Here is an 18,923-nt window from a genome sequence, read left to right on the forward strand (position 1 = left end):
TGACCGGGGCATCGCAGATTCGTATGGATCGAACATCTTTCAATGACACCCATCATTTAGTCAGCATTGTTGTAGCCGTGGCCTCTATATTCGACTTCGTACCGATGGCTGTTTTCCAACAGGCGAAACAAAATTCATCTTTTAACACCAAATTCCACAGTATATGTATGGGGGTTTGTCTCCAGAATGGTCCGGATCATGAAGAGTGCCGATCAGGATATCTTAGCCAATGTCGAGATCGCTGCTTTCCTCATACACCTTCCTTTAAGATCATAAAGCAAACACGATCACAATTCTTATCCCCTAACAAACTTGCTGCCAGATTGAAAAATACGCAGAAAAGCTACAAAGGAGATGGATTTTCTCGTCCCTCAGCTGCAACATTGCTGCAAAGATCTTTCAGGAAATCAACACAAGGACCCAAAGGACACGACTCGAACACAAACATCTGGCCAGTCGTCCTACATTAGCTCCTCATGTGGAAAATAGCGGTACCTCAATCTCTCAAAAAATGACATCGTCTTCACCGTCTTACTAACAGATCCATATAGGAGGAAGACTTCTGTTCTTTGCTACCGAATGCAACAAGATTTGCCACGACGATCACTGGAAACAAATGGTTTCCGAAGGACTCTGCATCACTTTCAAAACGCCTGTCCAGAGCCCCATCAGCTACAAGCTTTCTAACAGACCTTTCGAAGCCACCATCTTGCAGCAAGAAATAAACAACTTTCTTAAGGAAGGGGTGATATAAATGGTGCGGAATTTAAAATCTCCGTGATTTTTATTCCAGACTTTCCTTGGTCTCTGAGGCAAACTGGAATCTGCGCCCTGGCATATATCACATCGCTTTCAATCAATTTATTCACGCTACTTGGTTCTCGATGGAAACACTACGGCATATTTTGAACGTCGTTCAGAAGGGAGATTTCGCTATTCACGTCCCGAATTACGTTCTCCAGATATTTCTTCGTTTTACCTACAACATCGTTTACAAATTCCGAGCACTTGCATTTATGTACTAAATATCATTCCCTTGGGCTTCGCTTGTCCAATGAACAGTGTTATGGCTCATGACCGGACCATCTCCAAGGCGGCAACATCGTGTTACCTGAATGACATCTTAAAAACAATCGGGTAAGTTATATATTAAAATACGACATGATAACCCTTGTCATACTGCTTACCATCTGGGTTTCTTCGTCAACCAGGACAAATACGGCTAAAAGCCGTCTCCTGAATTTGTTCACCTGTGTATGGAATTCCACGCACATGTAAACAGAGTACATCTCCATCAGAAACGGTCATCTAAAATCAAGACCATAGTGACTAGAGAGATTCTCTCCTCGCACTGGAATTCCTTCGCCTTCTAGTCTTGCTCAATGAGGCAGCCGACATTGTTATTATACAACTCCTTTATATGCGCCCATGACGAATATTATTTTATCCCACTGGAGGCCAAAGGTTTGCCCACTGAACCAACCACTCCCCGTCTGCATAAATGAAGTACGATCTGCAAAATGGAGCGACCTAACTGAGCTCACAGCGGATATAACAATACAAGTACAACCGCCAGAGATCATTCTGTGTGGATGCAAGTACAGACGGCTCGGGTGGCAGAGGGGGAGGAGGCACACCAACTACCGTTCTTCCGGGATGCCAGTGGAGTGTGGTCTCCCCAGGACTAGCATCTGCATGTCAATATTCTCAAGATACAGTCCATTTTCAAAGTCTTTCACTGGTGGGATACATTTTACCGGAAAGGGAGTCCTTATTCTGACAATTATACGGTGGTGACTTGGCTCAAACAGTATGGAGGAACCAAGTTCCCAGACTTTGCATACTGATGTAGGACTTTCGAAAGCGATGTTGCGTACAACAAATTCACGTCCTAGTTCGTCATAATCCTGTACGCATAAACGTAAATGCAGCTTCTGTTTCCCGGAACAATCAGCCGAAACACACGGAATGGTCTCTATCCCTCGGTGTTAACTCCGATATGCACACAATGGGACCGGCTATTGGTGGACCTGCTTACCACAAGGTGGAATACAGAGATCTAGACCTTTGTCTCGCCATTCCCATATCCCAAGCCTGGGTGGTCGAGGCGCTATCCATAGATTAAAACTGCCTGAACCCATATGCCTACACTCCAACACCTGACTCAAGTAAGAGGAACGAAGTGTCGCCTCATTCTCATTGCACCAATCAGATGGGAGAAATTGTGGATCAATGATCTCAGTCAGCAACGGAAATCCCCCCCCCCCCAAAAAAAAAGAGAATTGTCTTCTATTCAAAACACTACGTCGTTTACTTGTACGCAGACCAGACCTACTGAACATCCGGATCATATCAAAATGTCCCTCAGAAACGAACATTTCTCGCAACCAGTCGTGGAGAGAATTGCTCATGCAGCAAGGCCCTCTACTCTGAAAGTACACTACACTACCATTACAGGCATATATACATGAAACTGCTAAATTGCTCCTCCCTACTCCGACGAGGGACCGCTCCGGTGGCCTAGTGGTAGTGTCCCCCTCCTATGCGGGAGGTCGCGGGTTCGAACCACGGCAGTCGTACCAAAGACTTTTTAAAAAAAAATGGTACTAACAGGTGCCTCGCTTTGCGTTCAGCATTAAGAGGTTAGTTTTAGGGCTGGTCAGCCTGGTGTCAAGATAATGTGACTGGGTCGGACATGATGCTATGTCTGCGGCATGATGCCCTAGTGGTAATCATCACTATAAACTGCCACACTGCAGACATTGTAGCGATATGACTGAGAAATTGTTAATGCTACGTTAAAAATCTAAATCACACACACTCTTCGACGAAGAAACGTTAACACCAAGCACAATGAAAGATTACCGCACCGCAATAGCTGACACCTCTCGTCATCGTGGAGAAGTTATCGATTATACACGTCCAAAGACTTGTACTTGTGCCGAAATGGAACCCATCATGGGAGCTAACTCGGTTGAACAAACATTTGAACCGCGTTCAAAGACGTCTTTGGTTAACCTTTCATACAAGCACTGCTTCCTTCTCTCATTGGCGACTGGGCCAGAATCTGCGAAATACATGCCGTAGCAAGAGACCCAAACTACACATGATGCAGTCGCGACAAGACAGGACAGTTTCATTTATGATGGTTTATACTTTCATCGCCATGAACAGGCTTCCGTCCATGACAGTAAGACATTGGTACTGAAATCTACTCTGGACACTTCGACTCCCGCCAGCTAGAGGATCCAGTATGAGTCTTGAATTGGTACGCTAACAGACCGAGCCGTTGAGTTGAGGGATGTCTTTATTTAATATTTTTGGTTAGGTTTTGCATTTAGCTCGTGTTTACTTCGCATGCTATACGCATACTGTCATTTATAGAGTTAGAAAGCTGGGTGAGATTAATCAATCTTGGCAAGTTCTACTTGCATGCTGCAAAAGATGTTTATAACCCGTTTTTATCTTCGGCGACATTGATGATTTTTTAAACTTCATATTGTGTTCTGTTTATGAAACGTCGTAATTGGACCCATCTGTTAAAATTTACTTTTACGAACAAAGGTCACTATGTCTTAATTACACGTGTCGAGGATTTTTATGATCAGATTCGTCAGTGCCCTGTATTTCATAGTTTTCTCATAGAGCCCTTTCTTGCTAGTGCATTTGTTAAAGTCGGAGTACATGTTTATTCAAAGGTGAACTTTCTATATTAATGACAATACAATATGTGCGTCACGCCCGAATGTTATCAGTTTATTTACAAAAAGGAATCTGTATCATAACTACTTTTGGAGCACTCTGGATGAAGAGCGGAATTAAGAGCGACTTCGTAGGCTGAAATAGGGGTGACACCTCTTAATTTTAATCTGAGTATTTGAACGTTAAAATCAAACATGTTGATTATTTCAAAGAATGCTTGGTTAGCTTTTTCAACAAATCATTTCCTTCCTTCCAAACTTTAGTCAGATTGGAAGAATAGTAAAGTTTATTAAAAACGGCAGCATTGGGGCTTTAAGATTGCGTAAGATATTGCCGCTAAGGCTAGCATTTATTTATTTATTTGCAGACTATTTGCTGATGGATGCAGAGGGAGATGTGCTTCCTCCCCCAAGACAAAACAAATGTCATCTGATCAACACTGAGGAGCACTGTTTTCTCGCTGGTAGGTTTCCACGGAACACCTAGAGATAGTGTAGCCCCCCCCCCCCCCCCCGCACATACACGCACTCCTTAGCCTTTCCTGAAATATAACCTTGAAAATGAGCACGAAACAATCAGAATGTTACCTGGAGTAAATTTCCTTTATAGTTAGATGGTTAACATGATAGACTGGAATATTTTGAAAACTGAGCTTCTGGGGGATCATCGCCGTCCCCCCACCCCCCCACCCCGAAGATTCCGTCCAACACAGCTCCTCACCTAACTTAAGCCCTGCCTCTACCACCAGTATAACTCTTAATACGCTAGAACTTAATTGTCCATATTATTTTATAGTTCAAAGGTTAACGTCACTGACATTTCTAGAATCTAATGTACATAATGGTTATTAACTATTAATGATAATATGCAAGAGAAGACACTCGACATAAAATAAAGCGCATTCTGTTTGGCACGTATGGTTTGCACTTCCGAAAACGGAAAAAGTCTTCGCTTGTACTGATTTATATTCTGCCTCCTCAAAGTTGTAAAAAAATCAGTTGACGTAAAAAATATGGGGTCTATAAAGAAAACAATGCAGATTGCTCACTTCGAATATCAACTCTATTATATCAAAATCTGTTATCTGGGCTACATTTCACTAACGGATTCCAGTCCAACATACCTATCCAACCTCACCCATGTGAACACACCAGCAAGATACCTACGCTCCTCTTCTGACAATCGTATACTCATTATTCCAACTATGAAAACGAAGACATATGGACAACGTTCTTTTGCATACCAGGGCCCAGCAACGTGGAATGAATTGCCAACTGAACTTGGACACAAAGACAGTAATCCCATTCAAGAGTGCTCTTTAAACTCGCATATTTCGACAGCAAGAACAAACTTAAAAGACCAAATGTTTCATACCTTAAATATTTTCAGCATGTTTTCATGTTTTCTAATTTCATGGTGTTCGGTTTTTTTTTTGTTGTAATTATATCATTGCTTTTTATGTTATGTGTTGTCTAATGCTGTAAAGCTCTTAGAGCTTCAAAAGATCAGGCGCTATACAAAGTATTCTTTATTATCTGCTGACGTGGAATAAACTATAGGTCATTTCTATTAAACAAGTTGCCTTAATACAGAGTGTGGTTTTAATTACCTAGTGCAATATTTCACTGCAGCACCTGTGTGTACAATGTGTTTGTCAATATTACCGCAGTGTAGGTTGCCATCTTAAAATATTGTATCCAGTTGGTAAAGTGATAGATTTAGGCAGATTCAGCCACGATATATGCCTTTTTGGTTCAGAACAGATCGCGTGGTGATCTAGTAGAGCCGTCGCCTCGGATGCGAGAGGTCGCGGCTTTGAACTCCGGACGAGTCGTATCAAAGACAAAAAAAAAAATGGTACTAACCCATACCTCGCTAAGCGCTCAGCATTGAGAAGCTAGTGCTACGGCCGATCGGCCTGGTGTCAGGATAATGTCTTTGGCATGTTGCCCTGGTGCCTAGACATCACGACAAACTGTCACACTGCATACATCGTAGCAATATGGCTGAAAAAGTAATAAGTTACGTTATTAATCAAAATCATGTATACACACACACACACAGACCGAATCGACTTGGCCACTATTTATTTTTCGCCCTTCACCCCGGACTTTTTTCCTATTTATTCTCTTCTGGCCCCAGTCGCCTTTGTTTTACTTTGTTGTTCCTCTCGTTCTGTTTCAATTAAAATGCATTCTTCCCCTCACCCCTGTTGTAATGTATTCTTCTCCTTTAGTATTCTCTTCACTTCTGTTATCATTGTTTTCCCTCTCCCTTTCTCTCCAATCTTCTATCATAACGTTGCTCCTACTTCTCCTTTCTTTGTTTTCAGTCCTTTTCGTTTTCCTCTCCTTTTCACCCAAATATTCATCTATTACTGTGCATATTTATTTATTTTGTATTCTTTCACATTCTACAGGCGATGCAAGGGTACACGAAAATCCGTCACTTGGGTCCTATCATGTCCTCTTTGCTCTCCGTCACAATAAAATTGCGAAGAGCCTGGAGAAACTAAATGCGAATTGGACAAAAGAAAGAATTTTTCAAGAGGCAAAGAAGATAAACGTGGCGATGTACCAACATGTTGTATACAACGAGTTCTTGCCATCTTTCATGTCGACGCGTGCGTTGAAAAAGTACAACCTGAGGAGCAACAAATTTGGCTACAGCACTTCCTACGACAGCACCTTGGATGCCACAACCTCCAACGAATTGGGAATAGCTTTCAGGTAGAGTAACACATTTGCCTACAGCATTTCCTACACCTTGGATACCACAACTGCCAAGGAATTAGGAATAGCTATCACGGTAGAGTAAACAAATTGACTACAGCATTTCTAAAACGACAGAAAGATGCCACAACCGTCAGGTAGAATATTAAACCACAACATGATAACGAGATATCTAGAATTGTATCATGGTCGTCGTCCCTGGTATTACTAACCAATCAGATTTCAGAATTTGTTCACATGAACAGGTGATTTACTTGGCAGTTATCAGTATAGCTTCAGTTGCAACGATGAAAATATCTAAAAAATAGTGTCCATTCCTTGTTGGGGTGGTTGAGGAATTAATGAAAATTTGATATAACAATCACTTTCCCGATGTTGTCAGTGTAATTTCAAATAGTACGGACATTACGGATCATTAGATTTCAAACAGAAATGTGGATAGGGTCAAAGTAATCCGAATGCTTTCATCTGCCGGTACAGATGTTCTGTAAAAGTTGTCGAAGAACACACTAGTCTAACGAATCTCTACGTCCATTCAGACAAAAATATTATGCTGTAAAAGCTTCAGTCACTTTACGAGATGAAGTGTGACGCACACAGCGTTTTGAAAATGTTATATTTTCAGATTCACTGTTATTTCTATGCATATTTTCATATACATATTCATCAGTGAGCTATTTATTATTATTACTATTATTATTATATTATTATATTATTATCATTATTATTATTATTATTATTATTATTATTATTATTATTATTATTATTATTATTATTATATGCAACAACAGTGAAATTATCGTGTTACTAATAATTTGGTATAAGAACCCGGTTTAGGAAACCAATATTTCAAAGCAGTCGATCCTCCGATCTGTATAAAGTGAACTTGAGATATATCAATTTGCAATAATGGAACTAGTACCAAACATTTGAACTGGTCGCACGCTAGTGACTTTCCTTTAATTCCTCAGAAAATATGTACAGTACAACCGGGGGGCCCCGAGTGGCCGAGTGGTCTAAAGCGCTCTCCGTTACGGATCACTGCCATCTCACCTCTGTCTGCGCCGGTTCGAGTCTCGGATTCAGCCAATGTGGGTATGTGAGAAAGCTTGCCAGTAGCTTCTCGTGGGTCGGTGGTTCTTTTCGGGTCTTCCCGGGTTCTTCCTCCACCAATAATACTGGCCGCCATGTATAGCCTATCGTGTGCTGAAAAATGGCGTTAAACTCCACAACAACAACAGTACAACCGGAGATGAAACAAGTCTAATGTACCCCTAAAATAGTGTTATAACCAAATTTTTTTAAAACAGAAATGTGCAAAATTGTGAATGTATTTCACGTTATCCGATATTTCGTTATATCCAATTTCGTTATAAACAACGTTGTCTGTATTTTCAAGTAATAGCGTTGAGGCTGAACAGAAATAAAATCAACCAAACCAATAACCCGGTTAACCGGCCATCAGCAAACCGTCCGCCTCGTTCCGAAATGATATGTTCGGATAAAGATAGCTATCAGACTTTTCCGATATGTCAGTCACCTTTGACGTGTCCGACATGTCAGTCACATAGTTGCGTGACAATTAAATAAAACATTCGAAGACTGGTCGGAAATACCCAACAAGCAGGCGTTCGATTATATTTCATAATCGAATATAAATAGTTTTCGCTTTTTAACAGTTTCTTATTGTCGAAATCATCAGAAATCACGGTTACCCAGTAGAACGTTTACGTCGACAACTACAGAGGACGAACATCAGGCATCAAACCGTTCGACTGTTGACGATGACGATTTAAAAACTACCAAGTGTGTATAAATAACACTGTCCATTAAAAAGTCTTAGAAATACAATCTGATTAAAATTGATGGTTAATCGGTTTTGCTTCACCAATCATCGATCTTTAAATTTCCACCGATTCCCGATCTTACAATTGACCGTGTATACTATATACTCATCTCAAAACTCGTCCAGTGGGAGGTATTTTAGCCGAGGTATTTTCTTGGTTGTCACATAATGTTACACAGCGTGGAATATATCGGCATTATTCCCACAACAGGGACAATTTTTTTTTTTTTTTTTTTTTTTTTTGTAGTACTATCGGCACGACATAGTCCTAAGGAAATTGAACATTGAGTGTAGGACGGTATGAATAACAATCTAATGGAACGTGCTGGATATTAGTATAAATTTAGCATGGAATGGTAATGGGGTTTGGGGCATTATCGCAACGGACATGACATTGGTCGAATATAGAATTTAACATTACGATGACGTCCCTCTAAACCCTGATGAAAATCTGAAATTGCGGCCAACTTTGACATTAGCTAGACATAAATTCATTAATCATGTCGTCTATGCAACATCCATCTACATTGTTATTAAAAGCGAGGTCACAAGTCATAGTCAAAAGCAAGGTTAAAAGTCGTAAAACGTTTCCTGAGCGTTTGCTTGACATGACGCGCTTTTGGCGTTAGAGAGACCCAAAATGAGAGGAAATATGAAACATTTGAAATTCCTAGGTTGTATGCTATATTTAGAATATTTTTGGAAGGTACTTTGAAAATTCATTTTTGTTTGGCTTTATTCCAGGAATGCAACAGCAACATTGCATTACCTTTGTCAAAAACAGCCACTATATTCAGTCTTGTATATCTATGCTCGTAATGTTCAAATTATTGTTGTTAACCGAAAGATGTAAAATTTTCTTCAATAATCACTAAATACCATACATTTGTTTTGTTTGGGGTTTTTGTTGGGGGTCGGGGTGGAGGTACGTTTGTTTTTTTTTTTTCCCTTCTAAACCAGTATATTAATTGGTCACGCTCATCCGATTCAGTTACTTGTAAAATAGTGAAGAGCAAATATTATCGCAGTCGATCCTCTATATACAAGGCATTCTCACTATATTCAAGGGAAACAAAATAGGAGATGCAGTGTTCAGTGCAATGCAAACATAAATTAGTGAACATATTTACAGGGTTGTCAATGTGGTTAAAGGACTAGATTTGCCAATCGGGCGACTTGCACATTAATTCTAATAGCATAAAATTAAAATTAAAATACATTCATTCTCAATCCTTAACATGCTAGTAGAAATCGCTGCAATTATCAAAATTCTTACTGTCAAGAAAGCAATCCCTGTCTTTGCGTTTGTATCTGTCTTGGTGCTGTTTGCCAAACATAACCTGTAAAATACTCAAGAGATAATTTCCGCCTATTACTCTCCTCAGAACTTGGGAAACCCCTCAAGAATCTATAGTTTTTGGAAGGATAGACGGGAAGCCAGAAAGGCCTCGACCTGATTTGTATAGGATTCGAATTATAGCACTTGTTAAAGAACCGAACCATTACAAAATATTAAATGAAGTAAGCAATACAGAAGAAGAAACGTTCAGAATCAGCAGATATTTAAAAAGTAATTGTCCTGAAAAAGAGAAATGTTGTGCTCATTTTTGTCGTAATTCTTGACGCGGACTAGGTAATATTAACCAGATGGATAAAATCGATAAACACACTGTTAAAATTCAACACGCGTCCTTGAAGACAAATCACTCGTTTGTAGAACATTTATGCGGAGCGGTGTCTATCGTATCTGGGTGCAGAGTAACCCCACTGCTTCAGTTATTATTATTAGTAGTAGTAGTAGTAGTATTAGTAGTAGTAGTATTAGTAATAGTAGTATACTTACATGTAGAGATTGATGTTGGCTTTGTGCCAATGCATCGCCACATCGTACTTTATATTCATTGTCGACATGTGAAAAATACAATATATGGATTTCTTTTTTGTGATGTTTGCGAGCCTTTGCCTTTTTAAAATTATTGATTCTCAATTATGAAATGTCGCCAAATTGAATAGATGTATGTAGATATGTGTATAGATGTGTAGATGTATGTATAGATGTGTAGCTGTATGTATAGATGTGTGTATAGATGTGTAGCTGTATGTATAGATGTGTGTATTGATGTGTAGATGTATGTATAGATGTGTGTATAGATGTGTAGCTGTATGTATAGATGTGTGTATAGATGTCTAGATGTATGTATAGATGTGTGTATAGATGTGTAGCTGTATGTATAGATGTGTGTATTGATGTGTAGATGTATGTATAGATGTGTGTATAGATGTGTAGATGTGTGTATAGATGTGTAGATGTGTGTATAGATGTGTGTATAGATGTGTGTATAGATGTGTGTGTAGATGTGTAGATGTGTGTATGTGTAGATGTGTGTGTATATATTTGTGTGTGTATATATTTGTGTATGTGTGTATATATGTATGTGTGTGTATATTTGTGTATATGTATATATATATATATATATATATATATATATATATATATATATATATATATATATAAAATCGCTTTTTAACGAAGAATAAGACGGCATAACGCACCGATGTCACTCGGTGCACTGAGACAACAGAGCTCTGCATCTATGGCGCTAGAAAGGTTTGTCAGTCTGTGAATTTGATTGTTGCGGCGCTTTTTACTCAGTTTTTCAAGATGAGACTGAGAAGGGAGGTAAAAATTGATTTTTTTGTGGGGGGTGTTTTGTGAAAGTGGATTGACTGACCCCTTGAATCGTAGAATTTTGACTAATAGACGTCATATATTCCCATTTATTCTGATATTATCATGTAATACAATATTTGACAGCATATTGTCTCATTTAGATAAACTACTGATTTTCTACCCAGTGACCCACCATAATCATCATAAAGGAGTGAGATATTTTGTCAGCAAATCCGCGAGATTCCCACCTAATTCTGGATTTCATCTGCATGTGTTTGCCTGGTTAGAGTTATTGTAGAAACAAAATAGCTAATGACACCTTATCGTTTTGAGCTACGTCGTATGAAATCGCCCTTTGACGAGATGATGCAGGGGCAAGAATGTTTCATGAATGTCGTCAGTCTCCATTGTCATTCTAAATCGGGCGGTTCGAGTCTAAGATTCAGCCAATGTGGGCATGTGAGAAAGCTTGCCAGTAGCTTCTCGTGGGTCGGTGGTTCTTTCCGGGGTTTTCCGGGTTCTTCCTCCACCATTAATACTGGCCGCCATGTATAGCCTATCGTGTGCTGAAAAATGGCGTTAAACCCCACAACAACAACAACATTCTAAATCGAGAATCGCAATTTCTCGGGTTTTTCCCATTTATTAAAAATCCTGCATATAAGTTTAAAGATAGTAATGTGAAGTCGCTTCTGAAAAAAGAATCGGAATTTTACGGTCATTTTTACGGTCATTTCCCAGCTCTAAGCTACAGTATAATATAGAAACGTACATTGAAATTTCCAATGTATTTTGTAGCTCTACAAAGGAAAGCAGTTACAAATATAAACACAGAATCGTACATAGGAATTGCCAATGTGTTTTGTAGCTCACGAAATGAAATCATAGTTAAAATCATGTATGGACAACAACGTGATGACATCTCGAAGGCCACATCTCGCTAACCAAACGTATTGGCCATGTATGTGTTTAGTAATTGTTTGTAATGTCTAATACAAGGCACTTCCATCCATTTGTACGTCTCCAGTATGGACGACATGGAAATGAGGAACTGCCCCACTCCGCACTCATTATTTATGAGTCAAATGAATCAAACGAGATGGCAACAAAAAAAGGTTAAGGCTAAAAAGTATGGTCTTTTGTAATTGTTTGTACCTTTTTAATTTTTTCGCTCCACCTTTCGGTAAGAATAACGATTAGAATATAGCGCATTAAGATCGAATGTATTCTTTGTTTTTTGACAAAGTTACTAAAATGTTGCAGTCGCGTTCCTAAAATAAAGTCCACTCCCTTCCCTAAACAGATACATAAATAATATTACGTGTTTATGAGCAAACTTTATTAGGAATTGAGGTGAAGAAGGGCAAAAAATGTGAAATATGATGACAAAGCCACTATTTGTAGCGGGCTTTTTGGCGAGTTCATGATTAACATAGTGATAGCCAGTCAAATCTTCTATACTGAGGTGAACTCTAGCAATCCTCTGACAATGTCTCCCAATCAGAATAGTGCCTGTCTCCGTGACATCGTATGCCGCCGGTCGCCATATTCCTTAAGGATAAGCGAATTATTTGCGATTGTGAAAGACGGTTTTTCTTTGTCACGCGAAAAAATTTTTTTTTGCGAAAAGTAGGGCATCTTTTCAGTCATTTCGGCACAGCGTTTCTAAATAATATGCAAGTTTAATGCGTCGTGAATATTGTTAGCATCTGGAACAGCTAGAGTTCCAAATAATAGCCACTATGACACAATGGATTGTGTGGTGGACTCGTGGCCAAAAGGGTGGATTTTCTAAAGTTATCACCTGATCATCACACGTCGGCTACCGCGCTGTGACCTTCGGAAACGCACTAAACGCCAATTGCCTCGGCAATAAATGACCTGTACCGTAAAATACCGAACTATATTCGGGTAAGAGCCGAAGTGTAGAAATGTATACTTTTAACCTCCGTCGTATCAAGGATCGCAAGTTAATACCCGCATGTAATCCAAAACTGTTGCAATCGTTTTAATCAAACGGAAACGGGGATGTTCAAAAGAAAATGACGAAAAGTCGCCTTGTAAGAGTTGAGTCACAAGATTATATTTGCCATCAGTTGGAACTGTTAAAATGATTGTTTTTAACTAGAGGATAATATTTGCATCAATATATTTTGAGGGATCCTTTTCATCGACTAGGGTAAATACACCGCTTTTAATCATATAATGCTGGAATTTAGAACACGAGTGTCTTTTCTTCAAGAACTTCTGATGTCAATGTATCTATTTGGGTGATAAAATAACTTGTTTAACACTGTTGAAGGCGTAGCAAAAATGAGCCCCGAGTCTTGGCCGAGTGTAGTAAAACGTTCGTCTGAAAGTGCACGACATGTAATGACAATTTACATGTTCATAACGAACAATTTACTTTGAGACTCTTTTCAAAAAGATCTCCAGTTAGTGATTTTAAGACATTTATCATATATTTTACCCCAGTCGGAACAATGGAGACTATTTATGCCAGTGGTTGGAGAAAGCCTTGAAAATACCATACTAGTCTCCACCGCATTTACATGTGACTTATTTACCGAGGGATGTCAAGCGAACATCTCACTTTCATAGCGTTCGTTACAACCGACTCGACCGACATGACTGATTCTTGGCAGAAACGTTCCCAAGTTTCTTTTTTGAAGCTGTAGACAACTTTTGTACTGAACTTGTGTGAATGAATCCATAATACTTTAGACCTTTTTTATTACGAGTAATTTAGCGCGAGGCTTAGTTCTCATTCATCTTCGACGATTCTCCTATTCTTTTGTTGTATAAATCTAATGAAATTGATCAGATCTGTAATTTTGTGGAACATTTACGAGGTTTTGCGATTGATATTGTAATAAATATGGAGTATGCGCATTTGGTTATAGAGCTCCGTTTTAAAGAATTCTTGGATGTGTGTGATTAATTGTGATTATTGGAATTCGGCTCAATGGAAATATTCCTAGCCCGAAATAATTAGCCAATTATTTGGAGCAGACGTCACAGAGTGTTAGTGAGTTTCCTTGATGCCACGGTAGTGAATTCCGGCCAAAACCGAATGAATGTCCCTGTTGTAAGATAGTCCATATTAAAATCTAGTGGTGTACATTGGTGGTGCGAATGCAGTGGCAGTATTTACGGTAGGAAACCGGTAAATTACACAAGGGAATAAATAAGGAGGGACTTGGCAGATACCGTTTATGTCGCCATGGGAGCAAATGTGGTGCAGTTATATTGGCGAAATGTGCCTGGAAAGCATACATTGACTGGCTTAAGGTGGCGGAGTTAAAATAGTTCCCAGTGTTAGGGGATACTCGTACATTTTCTAAGGCGTGAACGGTTGGCGGTACGGAAACCTGAAGATAAGCCATGCAGATGAACGGTTGATAGATATTTCGCAGTTTGTTTTATCTGTGGTCTTGCATTAATTAGAGTAAAATTTAGGTATAGAATGGACACGTCCGACTTTCTAATTTACAACTGAAGTTGTATGGAAGTCTTTGGAAAGTTGGGGTCAACTTATGACTTCTAGCAAGAATCGCGCCAGGGTTTGACAACCGCTCGGTCAAGTAAATACCCGTGTGAGTGTAACAATATTTACTTGAGGAAAGCAAACTGGTAGACGTTCCTTTTATCAACCAAAATTTACAATTCTTCAACCAGTCATTCCAAGATAAAATATTCTCACAAAGTGCTAACAAAGATAAGAAAGAAATCCTGTTTTCAGCCCGTTTCGTTGTTGTAAGTTTCACAATATCTGAAAAAATCGACAACACTTTTCGTGCATTCTTGTGATCAAGTACAATTTATAAGCCGTCTTCCAACATTGCAAGCGGACTCTTTTGATTAGAGAGTTCTTTTCATTTCCGAAACTCGTAATGTTAAGAAAACTCAATTTAATTGGATTTAAAGCTATATTGGTTTGGCATTATGAGAGAGAGAGAGAGCTAGCTAGCTAGCTAGCTATCGTTGACATATGCAAGAATGAGTTTTAAGTGCGCCCAAATAGCATGCCCATTAATAAAATGCCAAGATTTGACGCAGACAAAAGATCGGGTGTATCCCTCTTTTTGCCATGATCACTATACCACTCGCTATTGTTCTCGCACCGAACAATGGCACGTTCACGGACTGAACGTTCGCTTTTTGAAAAACAATATTTGAAATCGCTTGCGACAATACAAATAAATGAAATGTAATACTTCAGCAACACGTGTGATACAACTGTTCACGATTATAATAGATTTTTTTGGACTGTCTTGTGCAGTGTTATCACGTAAGAAAGATAAATCTTTTATTATTTTCGAGAAAAGCTGGCTTTGACAAATCCCATGTGTGCCATCATACGTAACCCTTGAGTAAGCGTGTATTAAAGATGCGACTGTTGGAATAAGAACCCTATTTCTCGTATCGTTTTAAACGTGTGTACCATTAGCAGCTTTAAGGTGCATCATACCTCGAATGTATGTCGGTAGCTGCCATTTGGACCAACTCGGTTATCTATGAAAAAAAGGATGGACGAAGAAGTTCTGAATGATCGAACTATGTTTGCAGCCAGTGCTACATTCAGTCCAATCGTAGAAATAGCCGATGTGTCCCAATATATTTGTTTTCTAATTTTGCAGAGACATTTCCCGTGAACGAAATGATTTTTCTGTAAATTTCTTCGTCGACTTGCATCCGATGCATATTTTTGTATAGCAAATACACCCCAGGTTGTTCATAATTATTTGTACTTGCATGACGAGTGTTGGAAGCATGTCATATATGTATTAGCCGAAAGCTGAACAAATTCAAGACGGACACACAACTTGTGACGTATTATGAAAAATAATTAATATTCATAGTCATTGTCATGACGTTTCCAATGTTTGTGCTCCTTTGTTCAATTTGCAAACCATAATTCGATCTATTACGCATACTCCTTGCCCCTAGTGATATAGTATTCACATCTATTGAATGTTCTCATTATCTGTAGGTTTGGTCATTCCTTGATCCCACCAGATCAGGTCTTATCAATTCCGGACAAACCAGATGAGTTTTTCAGTCTTGTGCCTAACTTTGACAACCCGCATCTTCTTTTTCTCCACAACAAGACCGCTGCAGAGTACCTACTAAGATGGCTGTTTTTATTTTCTGGGCCAGAGATGGACAGGTAAAAATCCATGAGTTCTTTTCGTTTTTGTCCATTTTATTATATCGGTCTTGAGGATTGCGAAACGTTTGATCCTGACAAAGAGCTTGTCACCACATAAACATGCTGGCAGAGTAAGTTAACCTAAATAACGCTAATAAAACAAAATAGCATCTTGAAACGGGTAAATGTAATTGTTAATCTTTCCTTTTTGCAAAGCACCGAGATGATGACAGGTATGTGGAGAGAAAAGTCTTATTAAAATTAGATCTCCACTGTTATACATGAAGATCCGACACCGATCGCTTAGGGGTCATGTTCTGGCAACCTATGTTATTACCATTATCACTGATTTTATTAGCCAATCAGATGAAGTCGAACACCTTCGCGTTTGGAAACTGAGCTGTGTGGATGAAGAACATGCATGTGTACCGAACGCTTTGATTGACTTTCAGATATTTGAAAGCTGCATTTCCATTTGATAATTCAAAGGTCACCAGAACATGACCCCTAAGCGGTCGTCGTCAGATCTTCACGCAGGACGGCGGAGATCTGATTTTAATCAGATTGGTGGACAGAAAGGCAATTAAGTCGGGGAAAGATTGAATCGTGTAATGTGTATCAAAGTCGTATATGCTCGAGTGTTTGTCGATATTCAATTTCCACACGTATAATTAGGACGGTCGTCTTCCTCTATCAGTCAGAAGAAATTTGGAAATTGAGTGTTATATAATAGCTCTAGAAATTTCGTGAGGTTGGGAGGAAGTAAATTAGAAACCGATTTGCAAGCTAGAGTGTTCATGTCCATGCACTTTAGTCTTTACGTCACGAATTGTAGCTATTCGAGTGAAAATGAGCACAGCAGAGTGTGATGTGGATTCTTAACATAGCTTTAACAATTTTCCAGTTATATCCCTACGATGTCTGCAGTGTGGCAATTTATATTGATGTCCAGATCTGGGCATTATGCCGCAGGCATGTATTATGTCCCACCCAGTCACATTATCCTGACACCAGGCTGACCAGTCCTAACACTTAACCTCTTTATGCTGAGCGCCAAGCGAGGCAGCTGTTAGTACCATTTTTTTGTCTTTGGTATGACTCAGTCGGGGATCGAACCCGCGACCTCCCGTATCCGAGGCGGACGCTCTAACTACTAGGCTACGGAGCGGTCAGCAGAAACTATAAATAGGCTACTAGTAGAACCTAGATTACATACTAACAATTGATAAAAACGTATTTAAATATTTGTTACAAAACAAAATGGCTATTATAATTGTTTTGTTAGTTTAAAGACCAAATGCTACCGTTACGTGCAAAAATCCTATATGCCAAATCATCTGAATAATAATGAATCTTAAAACATATTGGTCCTAAACATCGTTGGGTACCATTAAAACCATATAATATCGACGTTTCATCACATTATGAGCTATGTATGTTCTCCTTCGAACTGAGAAAACTGCCATTTTTCACTTGTGTAAGAATTAATCCGATGTTCATTGGCGATGTCCGTAGGTCAAACGATTTATTGAAAGTTGAAATTCCAGATTTGACGTCACCGTTGTAAACATGAAACTCAAACACCACGCTATTATCGGATACCTTAGGTGATCCTTATGTGATACGCTATTCTCATTGTGCGTCTGATATGATGATGCAGCACTCGGCCTAGAGTTTTTTCTTTCTTTAAAGGCACAAATGACGTATATTATTTTTACATTTCCGTAACGTATGGTAACAATTAATGTGTACATCCGCAATTGCTGGGTATGTCTCTAGCCTATTTTCGCACATTAAAGTATTCAAGCGCTACAGTGGATCATTAATGTGATCATTCGAAAGCTGGCACACAATATTTGATGACGTCATCCCCGTAAACGTAAGGAGCTAACACCACGCTGTCGGACTGGGGGCTCTGAGTGGCCGAGTGGTCTAAAGCACTCACCGTTCCTGATCACTGCCATCTCACCTGTCTTCTAGGGTTCGAGTCCAAGGCTCGGCTAGCGTGGGTACGTGGGAAAGCCTGCCAGTAGCTTCTCGTGGGTCGGTGGTTCTTCCCTGGGTTTTCCAAGGTTCTTCCTCCACCAGTTATACTGGCCGGCATGTATAGCCTATCTTGTGCTGAAAAATGGCGTTAAACCCTAGAACAACAACTACTGAGGATTGACTTCAACCAAAGTTCGCCCATTCAGTGTATATTCCATTGCGCCAGCTGATCACTAATATTCACCCAAGTCTTATTATCTAACGTACGCTTTTCTCACAGCCGTTTAAAAAAATGTGGGCCTGTCACTCTTCATTCCATCTCGAATCAGTTTGTCTCGCGTGCAAATGTTGCTATTAGATTAGTCACTAACGGAAAATGTCGAATGTATCGCATCACTACTTTTGTAGCACTCCCGAAAATTAACGGAATTACAAACGACTTCGCTGGTTGAATAAAGGAGTGGCACCTCTTAATTCTAAACTGAATAAGTGAACGTCGTCTAAACCTAACATCTAGATTATATCAAGGTAAGGTTATGTCGAATAGCTTTTTGAACAAATCATTTCCTTCCTTCCAAACTCGGGTCGAAAGAATGGTGAAATATCTGAAAAAAATGGCGGCTCTGGGGCTGAACAACAAACAGAAAAATGCACCAAAGTCTCAAACCGTAGTGGTCATGTTTTCTAAGCCGTACTCGCTCTTGTGTCGATTCAGTAAATGAATCTTCATTTTCGTTTACTTGGCGAAGTTTTAAAAACTTTTAAAAATGTACTTTATTCTAATGGCATCATTTTTTAAAATGTGTATCTATTACCAAATAGTCATTTTTTAAG

The 18,923-nt window shown here is 39.3% G+C and overlaps 1 protein-coding gene across 1 annotated transcript in view; it reads left to right on the forward strand.

The window, feature by feature from the left end:
* LOC149789619 (salivary peroxidase/catechol oxidase-like) overlaps nt 1–18,923 on the forward strand; it is a 65,986-nt gene that overhangs the window by 40,509 nt on the left and 6,554 nt on the right. The window contains exons 9-11 of the mRNA XM_089971647.1: nt 4,070–4,165; nt 6,122–6,431; nt 15,945–16,121. Of these exons, the coding sequence (XP_089827773.1) occupies nt 4,070–4,165; nt 6,122–6,431; nt 15,945–16,121 (583 nt within the window). The remainder of the gene's footprint in view (nt 1–4,069; nt 4,166–6,121; nt 6,432–15,944; nt 16,122–18,923) is intronic.

This window comes from Sinohyriopsis cumingii, chromosome 10 (assembly GCF_028554795.1).
Source record: "Sinohyriopsis cumingii isolate HCF-2022 chromosome 10, ASM2855479v2, whole genome shotgun sequence".
In the NCBI taxonomy this organism is placed as follows: Eukaryota; Metazoa; Mollusca; class Bivalvia; order Unionida; family Unionidae; genus Sinohyriopsis; species Sinohyriopsis cumingii.